Below are 18882 nucleotides of genomic sequence, written 5' to 3' on the forward strand. Positions count from 1 at the left end.
GTTTCACAGTGAGCAGGGATGCGAGGCTGGGACGGGTGCCCTCGCCAGGAGAAGATCAGGGACCCTCTTCTCGGGGGTTCTGACCAGCCAGGAGAAGAAAAAGGAGGCAGTACCCCCCTGCAAAACTGTACCGGTGCCCAGCACGGGGAAACGGGTCCAAGGGCAGCAGCAGGAGGAAGAGCTGAGCTGGATCATTTCTCCTTTTCCTCTTCACCTTCTCCCCCCCTCCCCCGTTTCCTTCTCCGCCATCTCCTCCTCTCAGCCACGGCTGCAGGACCAGCACGTGGGGATTCACAGCTGCGATGCTGAGGGTCTCCCCGCGGGAAACTGCCCCTCCATTTCCCAGGAGCAATAAATAAACAACAGCGTCCAGGGGCCGGCAGGCAGGGCGACAGCCCGACGCGTGCTATCTCACAGCAATGGACATCTTGGGTGTAGCAAAGAGGGGTTCGTTAAGGGGTGGCCAGGATGGCTGCTGCTGGCTCAGCTCCTTCTCCAGCCTCTTGAAAAGCTTCTTGGACACCTTCTTTCGGCGCAGTTTGCGGAGGCAGCTGAGCAAGCCGTGGTCCAGGGCGGTCTGCAGCAAAGATAGGGAGGGGAGAACGGGTTTTGAGGAGGTTGAGGACCACAAGGAGAAGGCAAAGGTGATGCCAAGGTGAGCCCTGCTCCCTCCGCGCCCACAGCTCCTGGAAAAGGGGTTGCCGGGGCAGAGCCACAAGGACAACACGCATCCCTCGCATGCCCACCCTTACCTCCAGCACGAAGGCGGCGAAGAAGTTGAGGGCAGCAACCCCCAGCAGCAGCAGCTTGAAATTCAAGTCATCGATGCCCTGCAGCTTCAGCAGGGTTTTGGGGAAGCCCAGCGGGTAGAGGGTCAACCATATCATGAGGCCAAAAAGGAGGATGAGGACTACCAAGAACAGCACTGAGGGCGAGAAGGAAGAGGGTTGAGGAGGAGGATGCGAGTTTGATGGCTCTCTTCATCCCCGTGGCCAGCATCATCCTCACCGTTGGTGTAGAGCGGCTCCCGAAACGGGTACCCCTTGGACATGGCGACGGCCAGGATGAGGTACTGGAAGCCCGTGACACAGAAGAGGACTGTGTTCTCGTAGTTGGGCAGGTTCTGGGGAGCCATCACCGTGCTGTTCAGCGGCACGTACCTGAGCCAGGCAGGGGAGAAGGCAGAGGGTCAGATGAAGCGAGAGGCAAGGAGAGGGTCTACACACCAGCCCCTTGCTCTCCACGAGCGCACGGGCACCGTTCGCTGCAAGGTGGCTGGATGCATCCCTGATGCCAGCTGGTGTTGGTCAAAACCAAGGACAAGCACTGGGGCTCCGTCGCGATCCTCCGCGCCATGCCCCTCACTAAACTCACACGAAGCCGGGTTCCTCACCAGCTCTGTGAGACAGTGATGAAGTAGCTGAGGACCTGCACGGTGATGAGCAGAGCCGTTTGAAGGAGCAAGCTGCCCAGCACGAGGACGCTGATCAACGTCCCTTGGGGACGCTCCACTCCCAGCTCCTGGGCAGGACCGGTGCGACCCATCAGCACTGCCACGGTGGTGGTGATGATCAGGTCGAAGAAGAGGAACTGGAAATCGCTCAGGTTGGTGTTGATCTGCAGAGGAGAAACCACCAGCGCTCAGTGCAGGGGCTAGGAAAGGGACAGATTAAAATCCAGCCGCGACAAGGGGACCCAAAGGCATCCCTCCCTCAGCACCCCGGGCGTTTGGGACACGGTGGGACTCACCGTGTAGAGCAGCAGGACGGACACGAACTGCACCAGGCTGTACAGGGCCATGTACTTAAAGACGCCGAAGGAGGTGACCAGCGAGCACCTGCCCTCCCTGCAGAGAGCATGAGACTCACTCAGCCATGACACCCCCTCCACCAGTTGTCCCAAAGAAGGGACAGAGGCACTGACGAGCCCCCCGGGGTGTCCGTCCCCCCACCCCCAAGAGGCTCCCAGCGCTCACCGTATGACGGTGGGCACGCACTCGATGTTTGCCACGCGGGAGGTGAACGGCGAGGCCACCGACGCCTCCGCCTCCGACAGCGAGATGCCCACGTCGGCCGCCTTCAGTGCCCCGCAGTCATTGGCCCCGTCCCCGCACATCCCCACGCAGTAGCTGCAGCGAGAAGGGGTCCCATATTTCACCACGGGATGAGGGGGGAAAAAGCCCGGGGTCTTCAGTGTCGCACCCCCGGGTTTAGGATCACCCCGCAGCTGGGAGAGGGCAGGATGCAATCCCGCAGCTCTGGCACACAAGAGAAGCCTCCGGGTGGAGGGTGAACCCCCTCTTGCCCCCCTCTGCCCTCCATCCCTGGGGGCTGCAGTCGCTTACTTGAGCTCCTGCAGGCTGCACACCAGCTGAGTCTTCTGGTCAGGCAACATGCGGGCGAACACGGTGGCTCGGATGAGGATCTGCAGAGGGAAGGCTCCTAATGATTCCCCACGTCAGGTTAACATCTTACAAGTCACAAGCACTTACACGAAGAGCAGCTGTACGCTTCATCACTAAAACCCGTTGGTAAAATACAACACGGTATTGTACAACAAGTACACAATCCCAACAAAAGGCTAGCATGTAGTAAAGCCTGAGCATCCTACTATGCAGTATGATGAATACATGACTTCAGAGACATCGGTTTAGTACTGTTATCTATTAATTTCTGAAAGCATTCACCAAAATTTTAAATGCAAAATTTTCATTCCGTATCTGGAATCAAACAAAAATTACCTGTGTTCTAACAACTTTTGCTCGTGGTTGACCAGTTCGGTAGATTACAAAGAACCCAAACAATTCTGTAACTTTCTGTAGAACTACGTAATACAAACATTGCGGATGTTCCTAGTACGATGTCTTTAGCCATCATTTACTGAAATGTAACTCAAACATCAATCTCTCAAAACTTATAACTGACTAGCTGCTTTTTAGTCTATATCCGAATCCAACTTCATCACTAAACCCCTTTTAATACAAAGATGCAGAAGTACATTAGGTAATTAAGCACGGCAGCACCCCGCATCTCCGTGCACCCAGGAGGAGCTGGGTTATTTTAAGCTTTGCCAGCTCAGCAGGGCAGAGGGCACCTTGCACCAACAAAAAACCCCTCTCAGGGCATTTTATTTTGGAGCTCCGAGGCTGCAAGATGAAACCCTGGTGAGGTCAACCCTGCCAGAGGCTTCCCTGCCGCCACTCACCTTCGGCAGCAGGTCGGTGAAGTGCTCGCAAAGCACGGCGAAGGATTTGCCGTTCAGGGCGAAGTGGCAGGGCTGGGGGGAGCAGCCGTCCTGCTGCTGCGGACCCTGCCAAGGAAAACGCCGGTGTTTCCTGCAGCGGGGCTTTGGCTCACGCTCAGGTCCCTGCTCAGTCCCTGGACCGGCGTCCTCAACCCAGGCGGGGCAGGAGGTGAAGCGCTGGCCCTTCAACCTCAGTTTCAAGCATATAAATGATGGTGTTTGGGATAAAAGGCTTGTGTGGCCAAGCCCTTCGTGCCAAACCTGGAGCAGAACTTGAGCAACACGGTGCTGGGCTGCATCCAACGAGGGTGTTTGGAGCATCAGCTCCAGCCTGATGTGCTCCCGGGGAGGAAGAGGAGCAAGTGATCTTTCCCTACAGCAGGCAGTTAATAAGGGGCAGAATCACACCCATAGCTGCCTCCAAGGGCAACGATGCCGGGAAAAATAGAGAGTCCTGCAAGGTGACCGGCAGCTTGGGGCTCTACAATCCCCCCAGAAACGCTGCCCTGGGACTCACTGGCTGCTCCTCGCCCTGGGAGTGCTCGGCGAGGATGAACTTGAGCGCGGCGGGTCTGTCGTGGCTGGGTGGGGAGGCGTTGACAAAGACCACCCGCTCTTTCGGCTCCACCATGCGGCAGCTCTTGGCCACGTTCATGGCCGTCAGCATGTTGTCTCCTGGCAGAAAGAGGCGGTGGGGCTGGGGTCTCACACGGCTGCAAGCCAAGAGCAGCTCAAACCTGCTGCATCCCCCCCCTCCCAGCCACCACAGCCACATTGGGGGTCTGTTTCCTTCCCTGTGTTTTGGGGGACAGCTCCAAAATCTCATTTCTTCCCTCCTCCAAAGAAAGGCAGCAGCTTCAAACCCCGGCAGCGCTGCTTCCCTTGCTGCAGAACACCCGAAGGTGGCTCCTACGTCCCCCCCGTTAGCTGGGCAGCTCAGGGTGCTCACAAGGTTTGACATTTCTATCAGCAGCGGTGAAACCATGAGCGGTTTTGCTGTTTAAGTTGCCCACCTCGGGTCTGTGGGTTCACGCTGCATCCATGAAAAAGCAGCCTGCACCCTTGCACACCCCGCCTGCCGTGAGCCTGCTGGCAGGGCAATGCAAACAAGGAGCAGGGATGCACACATCCAGGCTCCAGGAGTCCTTGCCGTGCCTCCCGGCTGCTTCAGGCCACCGATTTCTGGCGGAGAAACCCTTCACCCCTTGCAGAACGTCAAGGGTTGTCCGTGTCCCATCCCTTCCCCAAGCTCAGCATCCCTGTTCCCCTCCGCAGGGTCACCTGTCACCATGACAGGGCGGACGCTGGCATTCCTCAGGAGGTGAATCACAGGCGCAGACTCCGGCTTGAGGACGTTTTTCATGACGAGGAACCCCAGGAAGGTCAGGCTGCTCTCCACCGAGTCCCTGGTGGGATACAACGAGCCGGTCAACACCATCTTCAACGCAAGGCAGAGAGAAACAATTGGTGTAAACGGCTACAGATCCATCAGGGGGTAGCCAGGAATTGCTTTAGTGGGGGTGAGGGTTTAATCCCTCGCAGGCTGCTAGGATGGGGCAAGGCTGCAGGGCAGCAAAACATCCCATGAAACCCTTGGAACAAGCAAGGTCTCAACGGAGAAAAGAAGTTGTTGGCACCAACCTGGGGAGCTGCAGGGCCTCCTCAAAGGTGGTCACCGCGCTCAGGGTTTTGCAAGCCAGACCCAAGACCCGGAAACCATCCGTGGTGTAGTGCCGCAGCATCTGGGAGAAATCCACGGGTACTGCCAGCCGCCAGGGGAAAAGCGAGGTCAAAATAATTCCTGAACGAACCTTGGATGCTCAAGATCCCCAAGGGCTTTGGATTCTCACCCAGGTTCCAACCCCCTTCCCCGCCTTCGATTTTCCTCCCCACAGGCGGCTGGAGCTGATCCAAAGCCCTGTGCCTCTGGGAATTGCCCAGCAGCATCACCGAGGACAATTCCCCGTGGGGTGAGCCGCAGGGATGCAGACGGATGATGGAGCAGCCGGACCAGCTGCTTCCCAGCAAACCACTGTCCCCCAGCACTTCCCCCAGTGCATACCAGTTTCCTTCCTGCAGAGGCTGGCCACCATCTCCGGTGCCCCCTTGGTGTAGAGGTGGGCTGAGGCTTCGCCGGGCAGCTTCACCAGGACGCTCATCCTCTGCAGGGAAGAGGAGAAGGGGAAACGCCGGAGGATCCCCACGGGTGACTGGTGCTTCTGTGGAGGAGAGGGAGCGGGTGTCGGGGCCAGGCAGGAGCCTTCCTGGGAGGTGCAACCTCTGCAGGGGCTGTGAAGCACAGCAGCGCTTTGGGGGTGCAGACCCAGCGACCTGGGCAACTTGAGCCACTCTGCTCTGCAGGACCTACCGTGTCTCGTGGCTGTTCTTCCTCGGGCGGAGGCTTCATCACAGCCAAGACCTTCATCCCAAACTGCTGGAAGGCAGGCAGCTCACCTTCCCCCTCCTCCATCATCTCCAGGCGCTGGAACCAAGGAGACGTCGAGATGGCAAAGCCCTGCCACGCAAGCCCCCAAGCCCCATCCCCCCCCCCCGGGTGGTTTCAAACACCCCCTCTCCTGCCAGAACAAGGTGTGTCCCACCTCCCTTTTTACAGATAAGCAACTTTGCCCACCGCTTGTCTTACCCAGCCGGTGGACTCCACCATCTTGAGGTCCACAGGGTCCCCAATGGGCTGCGCCCGCAGCAGCGAGACTGTGTGGCAGGTGGCCAGGGAGTAGAGCAAGGGGCCGGAGGGCAGGCAGCGGGGCTCGTGGACGATGGGCATGAAGTGGTTGCTCTCCAGCGGGACCACCCCCCAGACATCCAGGCCTTCCTCGGTCAGAGTTCCTGTCTGCGGGGAGAGCACGGTGGGTCCCAGCCAGCCCCCCTGAGCTGGACACCGTGGTCCCACGGCGCTGCCCGAGACTCACCTTGTCGAAGCAGACCAGGCGGATCTTCCCGCAGAGGTTGATACGGGGAGGGCTGATGCAGAAGATGCCCTGCTTCTTCAGCCTGTTCTGGGCATAGATGGTGCCCACCGTCATCGCAGCCGGGAGAGCCGGGGGCACGATGACGGTGATGAGGTCAAGAGCACGGATAATGATTTGCCCCACGGGGACCTGGCAGGCGAGGAGGAAGAGGGTGAGCATCCTGACAGCCCCCACTCATCCCCACCCGCATCGGCTGACGGTCCCAGCGTCAGCCTGCGCTCAAGGATTCACCAGCTCCAACAACCCTACCTGGTTTTTAACCAAGATGAGGATGCTGTACAGTGTGCCGATAAAAGCTGTGCGGGAGGGAGAAGGGGCTGGGTTACAAAGCAAAGCAGCTGCAGGGTGGGCTCAACCGTTTAAAAGGAGTTGGGCAGCCCCCGGCCGTGCCTCCATGCTCAGACATACCCAGGATGGAGAGGAACAGGACGAACTTCACAGCATCCTTGTAGAACTTGAAGCTCACAGGTTTGGGGTAGAGGATGGAGCTAATGAGATCCCCTTTGGCCGTGCAAAACCCTGAGGGAGAGGAACAGAAAGTAAGCACACGCAAAGGTGCCGCTCCAAAGGACGCGGCTTAATCCAGGCTTTTCCCCTCCATCCATTACCTGTGCGGGTCACCACGGCCAGCACTTCGCTGCCCACGTAGGACTTGGCTTGGATGACCTGCGTCCCGCAGAACAAGGTGTGCCGCCGGTGCTCCTCGGGGGAATAGACAGGGCTGGCTGCCCGGCTACCAGCTGGGAGAGGGGTCTTCATCACCGGCACGCTCTCCCCTGTGGTGAGGAACATCCCCGAGCCAGGTTTATCACCCTGAGGGGGTCAGGAGCCAACCAGCCTGGATGGGAAGGGGCTGCCGTAGGGCCACTGAGACACAAGGCTCGTCCTCTCCCCCCAAGCCCCCAGCAGAAGCTGGGGCTCTCACCCGTCAGCATGCTCTCGTTGACCATGCACTCGCCCGTCAGCAGCGCGGCATCGCAAGGGACCAGCATCCCGTCCGTGGGGAGGCTGATGCAGTCACCCGGCACCAGCTCCGCCGAGCTCACCACCATCTCCTCTGGAAAAGTCACGGCTGTGCTCAGACACATCGTCCCGGCACCATCCCGAGCAGCTTTACACCAGGAACCCTGGCTCATCGTGGGCATCGCACTCACCTCCGCTGGGACGGCGGACTCGGACACCCACTGACATCTTGGCCATATTTTGCAGCGTGACGCTTTGCTGCAAGGGAGGGAGCAGTTAGCAGCCACCCAAGGGTAGCTCAAAAAGCACGGCGAAGCACCATAGAACAGGTCTCGAAGGCTCAGGACTGAGATGAAGGACAAGGAGACCTGCCCCACTGCTGGGAGTACGGGATGTCCTCACCCAGCTGGGCTCAGAGCGAGTTCAACATCAGCACAGAGGTCAAACAGCATCAGGAAACGAGCTATTTCATTAGAGCTCCTTGTCCCAGGTAAGCCCACCACTCACCTTCCTCGTCTCGTAGAGGGACAGCCCTAAGGAGATGGTGGAGATGAGGAAGATGCAGGCGGCATAGTAGTAATAGGCGTCGCAGACCCACAGCACGATGCTGAACACTTGGAAGATGTAGAAGGGATTGAGCACCTGGAAGGGAACAAGGAGCGTGAGTAGGTCTGGGGCAGGGAGAGCTTTGTCCAGCCCATCACGAGACCTCCAGGCTCTTTGAGGAACAACTGCTTATGCAGAGGAGAAGCTGTTCCTTCCCTGGGGGGTGGGAATCAGCCAACTGACTTCTTACAAATCCCCCCATGCTCCCCGGCTTTGCTTGCGGTCAGTACTCCTGAGGATGCTCAGCCACCTCTGCAACTACCTGGGCATGCTCCTGCCTGAGCCAAGAGGTGGGATGGGTCCCTTCCACAGCTGTACCAGCTCTGCCTTCTCTGGTCGCTGCCCAAGCTGCCTCTCCTGAAGCCCTCTCCTCCCCACTGCAAAGGGCCCACAAAGCATGTGCAGTGAGGGACACGGAGCAGGGGAAGGATCTGCCCTGGGACAACTCGCCCTTTTGACGCACGGCCCCGTGGATACACACCTCCTCCACCAACAGCCTCGCGTAGGACTTGACCGGCACCTCGATGAGGTTTGGTCCATAGATCTTCCTTCTGCAAAGGGGAGAGAAAAGCAAAGGAGGAGCAAAGGCACGCTAGGGAAAAGCTGCGTTTCCAGCTCGAGGAACCCCCACGCTGCCCAGACCCCCTCGGGAGCCCCGTTATGTGGAGAAGCCAAGCCAGGACAACCCAGCCCACCTAGCTGTCCTCTATTTAGAGGTCTGAGTGCAAGAAAAAACCAGGCGTCGGGATTTTCTGGCCCCTAGAAAAGCCTCGTCTGTGTTCCCCAGGTGTCCCACAACGCTGGTAGATCCCTACCTGGTGTTGTGGTCTTGCTGGTCGAGCCCAGCTTGGGAGAGGTGGAGATCTGCGCAGGTCCAACCTTCATCCAAGAGGCTGTCAAGCACAAGGGGAAAGAAAGACAGAGGAACAGAGTCAACATCAGCAGGAGCCTGGCCCAGAGGAACAAACACCATGTCCAAGTCCTTGGAGACAAAAAACCACCACTTTGGGAGAGTATCTTGTTCCTCAGCCTCTGCTGCAGCTTGCAGGTGCCAAGGAGCGGGAACAAAAGGGGCACAGTTCGGAGAGCTGCAAGCGGCACAGCATGCTGAGGACCATCCAGCACGGGACAGCTGCCAAACCACTTTGCCCAGTTTCCTCTGCCTACAAAGACGGGCAACATCGACAACTGGGGGGCGGGGGAAAGGCAGCACAGCATCCCCAGCCCAACACCCCAGGGATGGGCTCCAAGGGAGAGCAGAGAGGAGCTCCAGTGTGGTTATGTGACTTCCAGCCAGGTCAGGATGATTTCGAGGGGGTGCAGGGGCCAAGGAGAGCAGCAGAGAGATGCCCAGACGTCGGCTGGGGCAGGGGGGGGGCAGAGGAATACCTGACTTTGCAGAATGCCTGCCGCCGTTCGATCCAGATGTAGCGCATGCCCTCGAAGAGATAGTACCGCAGGTGGTTGTTCTGAGTGGAGCAGGAAGGAAAAACCCAGGTGTGAGCGGGACACGAGGGCAGCCCACGCCAAGGGAGAAGATTGAGGGGGCGGAGGTGGGAAGGGTGGTGGGAGGTGGGAAGGGTCACGAGCGTTACCTCTTCCTTCTCATGGAGCCGGATGGTGTCCCGGCTCTCCTCCTCATCCGACACGCCGATGGCGATGCTGCTCCTCCGGTCCTCCAGCCTGGCCCCAGGGTGATGCTCCAGGCTGCTCGGGGTGGAAAACCCGAGGCTCTGTCCCTTGCCCATCCACCCCCTCCCTGGCAGCCACACGCAGATGTGATGCCGGCATCGCCGCGGGGCCGTGAGCCCGGCTCACCTGCCCTCGCCCAGAGCCTCCGTGCGCACGCGGGTGGTGAAGCACTGTCCGAATCGGTCCTGCGACACAGGCACGGGTCTGAGCAGCGGGGAACGGGGAGCTCCCCTCGTGCCCGCCCCCAGCTCCGCAGGCAGGCAGGGAGTCCCCCAGCCACCCATCCCCACAATAAAGTGACACGGAAGCTGGGCTGGCTGCTAGGGAAGGGGAAAGTGCGAAATTATTGTGGGAATAATAACTATCCCTGCAGTAACTTGGCTCTGGGGTAGCTCATTACTGGATGAAAGGAGGTATCAGACACAGCGAGGGGGACAAGCAGCAAAGAATGTGCCCAGGGCCCTCCCAGGAAGCTGGTGGCAGAGCCCAAGCCCAGACCCTTGGATGTCTCCACGGCCTTACCCTGATGATGACCCAGTCAGCCTGGCCGAGGGCGCAGGGCTTGCACTTCGCCTGCACCTCCAGGCTCGGCTTCCAGTGGAAGAGGAGCAGGAGCAGCCCGGCCGTCAGCACGGAGCAAGCGTGGCACAGGGCCACCCGCCATGTCTTGGTCTGGTAGCCTGTGACCTCCTGGAAGAAAGGAGATCACCTTTATGGAAATGCTTACTCATAAACCAAACTGAAATTAAGATCAGCAAGCATCGACATCCTGAACTGATGAAAGCTCTCAGCCTCCCGGCCTGATTTAACACCAGGCAGGTGACAAGCAAGTAGATCTGGGGTTGGAAAACCACCACCTCGTGCCGGTGGCACGGACAATAGATGGGTTTCGTGCCAAGCCAGTGGCGGCATGCCCTCCTCCCCGCGGCGAAGCCCTCAGACCTACCATGCGGGACTTATCGACGTCTCGCTGCAGCGTCCCGTAGCCCGGCCGCTGGCTCCCCAGCAGCCTGCTGCTGTCTGCAAAGGGAAAAAACAGGAGAAAAAAAATAAAAGGGGAGCTGATCCGAGGGGTTATTCAGGAGATGCCACAGTGACAGGCTCCCAGCTGCAGCGATGATATCCCTGGATAAGTCCCAGGAGGTGGCCAGGCTCAGTGTCCCCCCCCTGCCATCCACCCTGGCTCCCAGCAATGCGGCTCGGGGCCACCTCGGCCACGCAGGGGGATGCTGCGGGCACGGGGCACCCCGGCACTGCCCCGTCACCCTCCCGCGGCACGTGACGGTCACGCGAACCATGGCAAAGGAACCCGGGCAGAAAAGCTGGCAGAAAAGCACAGCGGCTTAGCAGTCGGGGGAAGGGAGCAGGGCTGGTGCAGAGCCAGGTCAAACGCAGGGAGAGCTCTCCCAGCCACTTTTCATGCTTGTTTGCTCCTTGTGTCTCCCCCTGCACCGAGGACGGGGCCACAAAATTTGCATTTGCCAGTTTTAACCATGTCCCAGCACCTCCAGTTCCTGCCGGTCTCCACTGCACCCCGACACCCAGCCTGGGAGACGCTGGGGATTGCCGAAAGCATCGCCGTAATCGTCCCAGGTGCGATTTTAATTGCCCCCCTCCGTGCCATGAAGTTGAACCCGCTTATCCCCTAAATTCACGACGGATTATAAACTGCGGTGTCCCAACTCTGGGATTTTAAAGCAGCGGCGGGGGAGACAACACGTGGCACAAACACCAACCCAGGAGCCAGTTCCCACCCTGGAGCCGGTAAATAATTTCCTGGCTGGGCTGGGCGCAGGTTTCCAGGAGAGCACCCAGACCGGCTTAACGATTTCCACGCCGGGTGGGAGCCCGCGCAGCCATCCCCTGCTGGAAAAGCCACCCCAGCTGGATTCCTGCCGCTCCCCAGTCCGACCCCAAAGCTCATCTGCAGGTGACAAAAGCAATTAATTAAAACCATCCCCTGGTTTTGATGACAACCAGGGCTGTGGTCTCCACCTCGCCAAGTGACCCAGGGAGTAGCCAGCTCCCCAAACGCAACCGGTGCCGCTCCAAGTGATAAGTTTTGGGTTGAGGAGGGGGGGAGGGAACAAGCCCAGGGGACGGTTTATACCAGGAAGCAAAATGAAAAAAGCTTGCCAAGGGCCTGCGAGGGAGGGAGACGTCAGATCGCCCCACTGCTGGCGTCAAACCCTGCGAAAAGCGTCGATTCCCAGTTAACCGAAGCCGGGAGCAGGAGGGCGAGGAGCAGCGTGTGCCGCCCTTCACAAGGGCAGAACAAAGGAGAGGGCCAGGGGGTGCCTCGCACAAAAGCTTTTCCCCAGCGCCGTCCGCAGGGTTTGCGGGAGGGGGAAAAATGGGGAAACAACCCAAAACCAAGGCAGTTTGCTTCCTGCACCTCCCCGAACCAGGCTGGGGTCGCCAGAAGCACAGCCCACCTCCCCGCCTGAACTCTGCTCTCGGCAACAACAAAACCCGTGCGACTTTCTCGCTTCTCCAAGCAGCAAATCTTTCAGAGGAGCGCACGAGCACGGCCGCCACCGGCTCTGTCCTGCAGAGCTGCGGCTCTTGCCCAAGCCCATCCCTGTCCCTGCAGGTTTTCTCACCCTCCCGGCTGCTCCCCAAAACACGGCGAGCGAGAAGAGGCTCTCGCCTTGACTCACCGCGCCTTACCCCACCGGTTGTGCAAGCAGAGCCATCCCCGGTCGGGACAGGATCGGTCCAGCCGTCATCACCTGCCTGCCGGTGGACGTGTCCGGAAAGCATCCAGCACCGCGGAGGGGAGGGCACAGCACCGCGAAGCTGCACGACCAGTTTGAATCGTGGCGCAGCGGCCGCACCTCGTGGGCAAACACCGGCCGTCCCTCCTCTGGCCCCTGGAGTAGGGGGGCTTTACCCCAAGAGCTCAAAAGCCCTGGGGAGAGATTTGCTTCTCCCTCTGCGGCTGCTGCGGGGGGAAACCAGCCAGGAGCGGCTGCGGACTCGGGGAGGGGTCAGCGATGCACCAGCCAAGCTTCCATAGGGAAAAGGGGAGCCGCAATTCACCACTGACACCCAGGTTGCTTGGAGTCCCGGCAGCTGCCTGGCTCCCAGACCAGCTCGTGCTCCGTCTTGCACCTTTCAGTGAACCAGCACGTGTCCCTGATGCCAAGGTTTGGGGAAAAAGCGGGGAGAAAGGTGTTCAGGATGCCCTGACAGCTAGCACGTGTCCTAGCCGGGAAGCGTGGTACGCTGACACCAGAAAGTGGGGCTGGAAACCTTGAGCCCACACACCTCACAGCACTGAGCATCCCTGAGCACAGCCCCTGCCCTGCCTGGGGACTGGGAATGCCAGTACCGGTCCTTGCCCACCCCCAGACACAGCCTGAGATGACAGCGGGTGCGTGCTGGTGCCAGAGACCTTCTCCACAAGCTCCCTTTGCAACCACAGCCCTTTTATAAGCAACCTTCTTGACAAAAACAAACCCCAAGAGGACTTTTAGACCTCTCTCCACTCTCATGGTCCCCAGTGGATGCTCAGGGCTTCCCAAGCAGCATCCATCCATCCCTCATCCAGCGATCCATTGATCCATCCACCCCCCCACGTGTATGGGCTAGAGGTTGCACACCAGAACGTCCACCCAGGGAGGTCACTGCTCCAGCCAGCAAGGTCTAGTGTTGTCTGGCCGGTGGGATGGGGTAGGCAAGGTCAGTCTGGGCCCTTGGAGATGGAAACGTGGAAAATCAGGATGAGGCAGAAGGAAGGAAGGAAGGATGACGAAAGGAAAATGGTGTTTGGGTCACGTAGGGCAAGAATTAAACTCATGAGGAGCTTTCAGGCTCTGGTTTGGGATGGGAGATGTCACAGCCAGTTGCAAGCCCAGACACAGTGAGGGATTGGGATGAGATGACGTTGGTTCTCCAGCCCTTTCCACCAAGCCAACATAAACTCATCGGCGCGATCCAGCCGGAGAGGAACCCGCCGCCCTGCCACCACGCAGCTGGAGCAAACAAACGTGTTTTACCAGACACGGCCGCATCCACCAGCCCAGCGCAGCCGGAAAAACGCCCCAAGGCTGGAAGAAACAAAAGGATGAGACGGGCTCGATAAAAATGGGAACGTGGGGGACGGGGATTCAGGGGGAATCACCCTCATGCATCAAACCCTTGCAACGGGTGAGAAAACGAAGTCCTTGCAGGCGAGGTGCCTTCCCAGCAGCCCTGTCCATCTCCAGCTGGTTTTGGGTTGGATTTTAGGGAAAGGCTGCCCACGAGGAAGCCGGCAGCACTGCCAGCACTTGCTTTGCCACGTGCTGACGACACCGGCTGAGGCAATGGCCGACAAACCCTTCTCTCCCCCACCCCGGGCAGGCATCGCCCTGACCTCTCCTGCACCCTGTTCTGCAAGACCTCAGCGTACGCCAAAACCACCTGCCAAGCTAGAGGTAAGCGCCCGGCGGCTTCAGGGAGCATCCTCGCCAGGGCAAGCACCGGTGAGGGGGGAAAAAGAAGGTTGTTTATATCAAAACCCCATAATTTCCCCAAATCTTGGTTAAATAAAGGGTTCCTACCCCCCTTAGGGAGAGAGGGGCTGTGCTCCTCGCAGCCCATCATCTGTTTTGGTGCAATAAGGCAGGATTAGAGCATCTCCCACCTCGCAGGGGGAGGGGGCAGGGACAGACAACCTGCAGCGTTGAACCTGAGCACCCTTAAATCAAGCAGGGCAGGGAAAAAAAGGGGTGAGGTTTAACCCCGAGCGCTGCTGTGCTGCAAAAGACGGGCAGAGCGGCAGGGACCACGGCCATGGCATAGCATGGCAAGTCCCACGGAGCCAAGCCTGGCCACCCCAAGAGCCCCCTGAGCCGGGCTGGCCACGGCGGGGGCACACACCTCCCTTTCCTCCCGTAAAGCGCTTCCTCTTGCACCCGGTGCCACCTTCAACAAACTCCTCCGTGCCGGCCGGGGGAAAACCTGAAAGGCAACGGGCAAAGTACGCAGGCGCTGCGCTGCTCCCGCGTGCCCTGGAAGGGGAAACGGGGCCGACAAGGAGCTCGGATGCTTTCTGCAGCACCATAGCAAATTTCTCAGCCTCTTCTGAATCCCTGGATGCCTTTTTCCCTCCACCAGCCTCAACCTTGCAAAGGGTCTTCCAGCTGCAAGGCCAACCCGTGGTCAGCAGTGATGGCAGTTCAGTGCCCGTTCACCTGACATTGCGTAACATCCTTTATCGATCCTAGAAAACCCCGGGATTGCTCCACTCATGGGGTCAGAAGGGCAGCATGGTCCTTCACAACCTTAAAATCCAGCCCCGGCTCTGCAGCATTGACTGAAGGTGCCGCCAAGGGATGCTCTGCTCCAGCTGTGGACCCCGAGGGGCTTGGAGCCCCCCTGAACGCCAGGTCAGAGCAACTGGCCGGCGGGGAAGCAGCCCCCAGTGGGCTGCAGGGATTCAGCCGCAGGGTCTGACAAGTCTCGGAGCATCCGAAAGAGACGCCTGGGTTTCGTTTCCCCAAGTTTTGCAGAGATTAATCAGCGCACGCCTTAGCGCAGGGTCCCAGGCGGCGGCAGGGCTGAGAGCTCGGGGGTGCACAGCACGAGGGCTCAGCACCCACCGAAGGCTGCACCATCCCACACTGGCAAAACCACCGACCCTGTCAGCCACGGCCTTGCAGAGCATTTTCCAGACCCCAAGGTGGGCAGGGGCTCCCATGGGACAGCACTGTGCTCCCCCCTCTGCTCTGTCACCCCCTCAAGCTGTCATGGCAGGGAGGGGGCAGCGCCCTGCTTTGCGCTGTGCCCAGCTGCTCCTTGTGGAAACCCTGCTGGAGGGGAAAGCAAAATAAAGCAAAGCAAAAAAAAAAACACTAAAACAAAGCAAAAAAAAACCTAAAGCAAAGCAAAAAAAAAACCTAAAGCAAAGCAAAAAAAAAACCTAAAGCAAAGCAAAAAAAACCATAAAGCAAAGCAAAAAAAAAAAAAAAAGAGAGAGAGAGAAAGAAGCGAAGCTGCGCCCCCCCCACATGCAAGCCCCCCTTCCTGCACAGCCCGGGGCACAGGGCCGGCTGGGGGGGGGCGTCTGCAGCCCCCCGGGGCCACGCCGCAGGCAGCCGCGCGCCCCCCGCAATGCAGCCCCCGGGGCCAGGCAAAGGCGGCGGCGGGGCCCAGCGCGAAGGGCGGGGGTCGCTCGGGGCGGGGCGGGGGGGCGCGCACACCAGACACCCCCTCCCCCCCCAGCCCCCCCCCCGGCACGCGCGGGCCCCCTGACCTGAGCTCATGGCGGGCGGCCCGGGGGCCGCAGCCCCGCGCGCACCCAGCTCCGCGGCGCGCGGCGGAAGGGCGGCGCGTGGCGCCTGCTGGGACTTGTAGTCCTTCTCCCCCCCCCCCCCCCCCCCCCCCCCCCCAAAAAAAAAAAAAAAAAAAAAGGCAAAAAAGCAAAAAAAGCAAGGAAACACCCCGGGTGCTGCCCACCCACTCCACCCACCTCCCGGCCCGGCAGCCCCCCCGTGGCAGGGCACTGCACCGGGGGCTGCCCCACGAGGGGGTCTGCACTCCCCACCCCCCTCCCCCCCCCCCCCAAAAAAAAAACAAACCAAAAAAACCCAACAAAACAACACTTGGGTTCCGCCCCGAAAGGGCTTTGCACCCCCACATCCTGCAAGGGGATGCACCAGGCTTTGCACCCCTCACAGCTTCCAAAAAAACCAGACGGGGCTCTGTCCCCGGAAAAGGCCTTTGCACCCCTAAATTTTACAAGGAAATGCACCAGGCTCTGCCCCCAAAAGGGCCTTGCATCCCCGCGTTTTGCAAGGAAACACACCAGGCTCTGCCCCCAGAAAGGGTTTTGCACCCCCACATCTTACAAGGAAATGCACCAGGCTTTGCACCCCCATATCATTCAAAAAATGCCTGGGTTCTGTCCCCCAAAAGGGCGTTGCACCCCCACATCTTGCAAGGAAATGCACAGGGCTCTGCCCCCAAAAGGGCTTTGTACCCCCACATCTTACAGGGAAATGCACCAGGCTTTGCATCCCCACAGCTTCCAAAAAAACAGATGGGGCTCTGCCCCCAAAAAGGGCTTTGCACCCCCACATTTTTGCAAGGAAATGCTCCAGGCTCTGCCCCCAAAAAGGGCTTTGCACCCCCACATCTTGCAAGAAAAGCCCCCCCAAATTTTGCAAGGAAATGCACCAGGCTCTGCCCCCGAAAAGGGCTTTGCACCCTTACATTTTGCAAGGAAACACACTAGGCTCCACCCCCAGAAAGGTATCTGCACCCCCATATTTTGCAGGAAATGCACAGGGCTCCGCCCCCAAAAGGGCTTTGCACCCCCACATTTTGCAAGAAAACGCACCAGGCTTTCCACCCCCATAGCTTCCAAAAAAGAGATGGGGCTCTGCCCCCAAAAAGGGCTTTGCACCCCCACGTTTTTGCAAGAAAAAGCACAGGGCTCTGCCCCCAAAAGGGCTTTTTACCCTCACATTTTGCAAGGAAACGCACAAAGCTCTGCCCCCAAAAGGGCTTTGCACCCCCACATTTTGCAAGAAAATGCACCAGGCTTTCCACCCCCACAGCTTCCAAAAAAGAGATGGGGCTCTGCCTTCAAAAAAGGCTTTGCACCCCCCCATTTTGCAAGGAAATGCACTGGGCTCTGCCCACAAAAGGGCTCTGCAGCCCTCCTTTCTCCCCCCTTGGATGCCCACCACTCCACACGCAGAAGGCCAGGGAGCTTGCACAGCTCCCACTGCAGCAGGGCTCCCTCCCGGAAAGCTGCTGCGAGGGGATTTTGAAGCCAACAGCCAGGTGCAGACCCCCCTAACACCCCTCGTGCAAACCCCTCGGGCCAAAACCTGGCTTTTCATGGCTCCGAGTGCTGCAAACCCACTGCCCGAAACAGCCAAGGCCGGCGAGAAGGGCTGCTCCTGCCCACCACGCTCCGCTGCAGTGGCCAAAAAGCACCTGCTCTCCCCCCTGTACCCACCCTGGCATATGGGAGTTTCAGTTTCCTTTGCAGGAAAGGAGATAACGCCAGTGTTTTCTTTGGATGTGACTCGGGTACAGCCTGTGCTACCTCCTGACAGCAAAGGTGAAGGAGATTTTGCTAATTAGAAGAGAAAAACCTCAGCCGCTGCAGCGAGTTGAAGCAGCAAGGGGCTGCCTTTACTCCCTCCGCATTTCCAGCTGACCCTATTCCCAGCAAGAACGCCTAGCTTTTGAATAAAAAAGGCAACCACCAGTTCCACTTGTCCAAAAAACCCAACATTAACCAAAATAAGCATAGCGGGAGGGGAGCAGGGGGCTCACAAAGCTCTTTTTGAGCTGTTGATGGGAACTCCTTGGATTTAAGCAGGGAGATGAGATGACCAAGTGCAGAGATGCAACAGATCCCGAAATACCAGTGCAACGGGACTGACAACACAGCCCTGCTGTCTAACATCAACAGAGGGGTCTCCTCTATCACAGGACCGGCACACACCCATCCTTAACCACAGCTCACTCGAGACACAGAAAATAGGGGCAATCCAGTGACATGGAAGAGCAGCCACGTGGATTTTAAGTGTGAAGTCTCTGACCTACGGAAGTCTGTCTTGCATCAGCTCGCAGTAACGAAGACATGAGCTCCAAAAAAAAGCAGCATGTAAACACCGACATCAGCTTGGCTTCTTGACACAGCCACAAGGTTCCCTTGCTGCAGGAGAGAGAAATGTATGGAAAAACCAGGGTCAGTTTTGGGGTAAGCCTTTCCAGATTTATGCCACCTCAATCTTCATTTCCCACCCGCTGGCAGCATCCTGGTTTACCACACTGTGTCTCAGAAGTGGCATCATGACATTTCTAAAATTTTTTACTACAGCTAGACAAAACCTCCCTATTAAACAGCAAAAGAGAAAGCTCTTCCTTTTTCCTCCAGCTCCCAAAGTGTGCGAACAGTTGCTTCCAGCAACAACCTACCACAGCCTACTACAAACATCACAAGTTTGAGAATGTGGAGCTAAAACCCACCTGTACCAGAGCAAAGAGAAAGATTCAACCTTGAGCAAATAGGATCTCATCTACTACAGGACTGGGAACAAAAATAAGCACCCCAGCAGGGTGGTGGCAAGACCCACTTCCCTAGCGGCATCGCCACTGGTATTTTCCCACATGCCTGCACCCTGCAAGCTCCAGGTCTTCACGGGATTTCACGACACGGTGAGATCCTTATAATATTCCCCTTTCCCAGCTGCTTCCATTCTTTTCTTGCTCATTGCCAAAGGGCTTATTACTTGCAGGTCTCTTCCCACACATGCATTTGCTTTCAAGACACGGGATTAAGGTCACTACAGAAATTCCATCACCGTTTGTCTCTGCTTGTGGGACCACTTTCAAATCCTCATCCCACAGCAGAACCTCAGAGGTGACTCCGGCTGCTCAC

The 18882-nt window shown here is 58.5% G+C and overlaps 1 protein-coding gene across 7 annotated transcripts; it reads right to left on the minus strand.

Moving 5' to 3' along the window:
* Nucleotide 1: 1 nt before the first annotated feature.
* On the minus strand, nt 2-18840 carry ATP13A2 (ATPase cation transporting 13A2). Of its 7 annotated transcripts, none has more exons than XM_056331143.1 (30): nt 15736-15785; nt 12155-13191; nt 10441-10514; nt 10017-10184; nt 9621-9679; nt 9398-9509; nt 9192-9271; nt 8618-8695; nt 8284-8353; nt 7704-7838; nt 7388-7454; nt 7159-7305; nt 6842-7009; nt 6642-6752; nt 6483-6529; nt 6174-6362; nt 5888-6094; nt 5612-5725; nt 5306-5462; nt 4885-5005; nt 4525-4649; nt 3761-3918; nt 3205-3309; nt 2345-2424; nt 1976-2128; nt 1750-1846; nt 1394-1617; nt 1009-1160; nt 753-925; nt 2-577 (listed from the first exon to the last, which is right to left on the minus strand). In XM_056331143.1, the coding sequence occupies exons 2-30, from the start codon at nt 12255-12257 to the stop codon at nt 407-409; spliced, it is 3645 nt and encodes a 1214-aa protein (XP_056187118.1). In that variant the 5' UTR covers nt 12258-13191; nt 15736-15785; the 3' UTR covers nt 2-406. The 7 variants fall into 7 exon arrangements, with proteins under 7 accessions (XP_056187118.1, XP_056187117.1, XP_056187120.1 ...); XM_056331142.1 differs by having other exon boundaries at nt 12155-13546; nt 15736-15779; XM_056331145.1 differs by lacking the exons at nt 12155-13191; nt 15736-15785 and adding an exon at nt 18041-18840.
* Nucleotides 18841-18882: the final 42 nt, after the last annotated feature.

Source organism: Falco biarmicus, chromosome 3 (assembly GCF_023638135.1).
Source record: "Falco biarmicus isolate bFalBia1 chromosome 3, bFalBia1.pri, whole genome shotgun sequence".
NCBI lineage: Eukaryota > Metazoa > Chordata > Aves > Falconiformes > Falconidae > Falco > Falco biarmicus.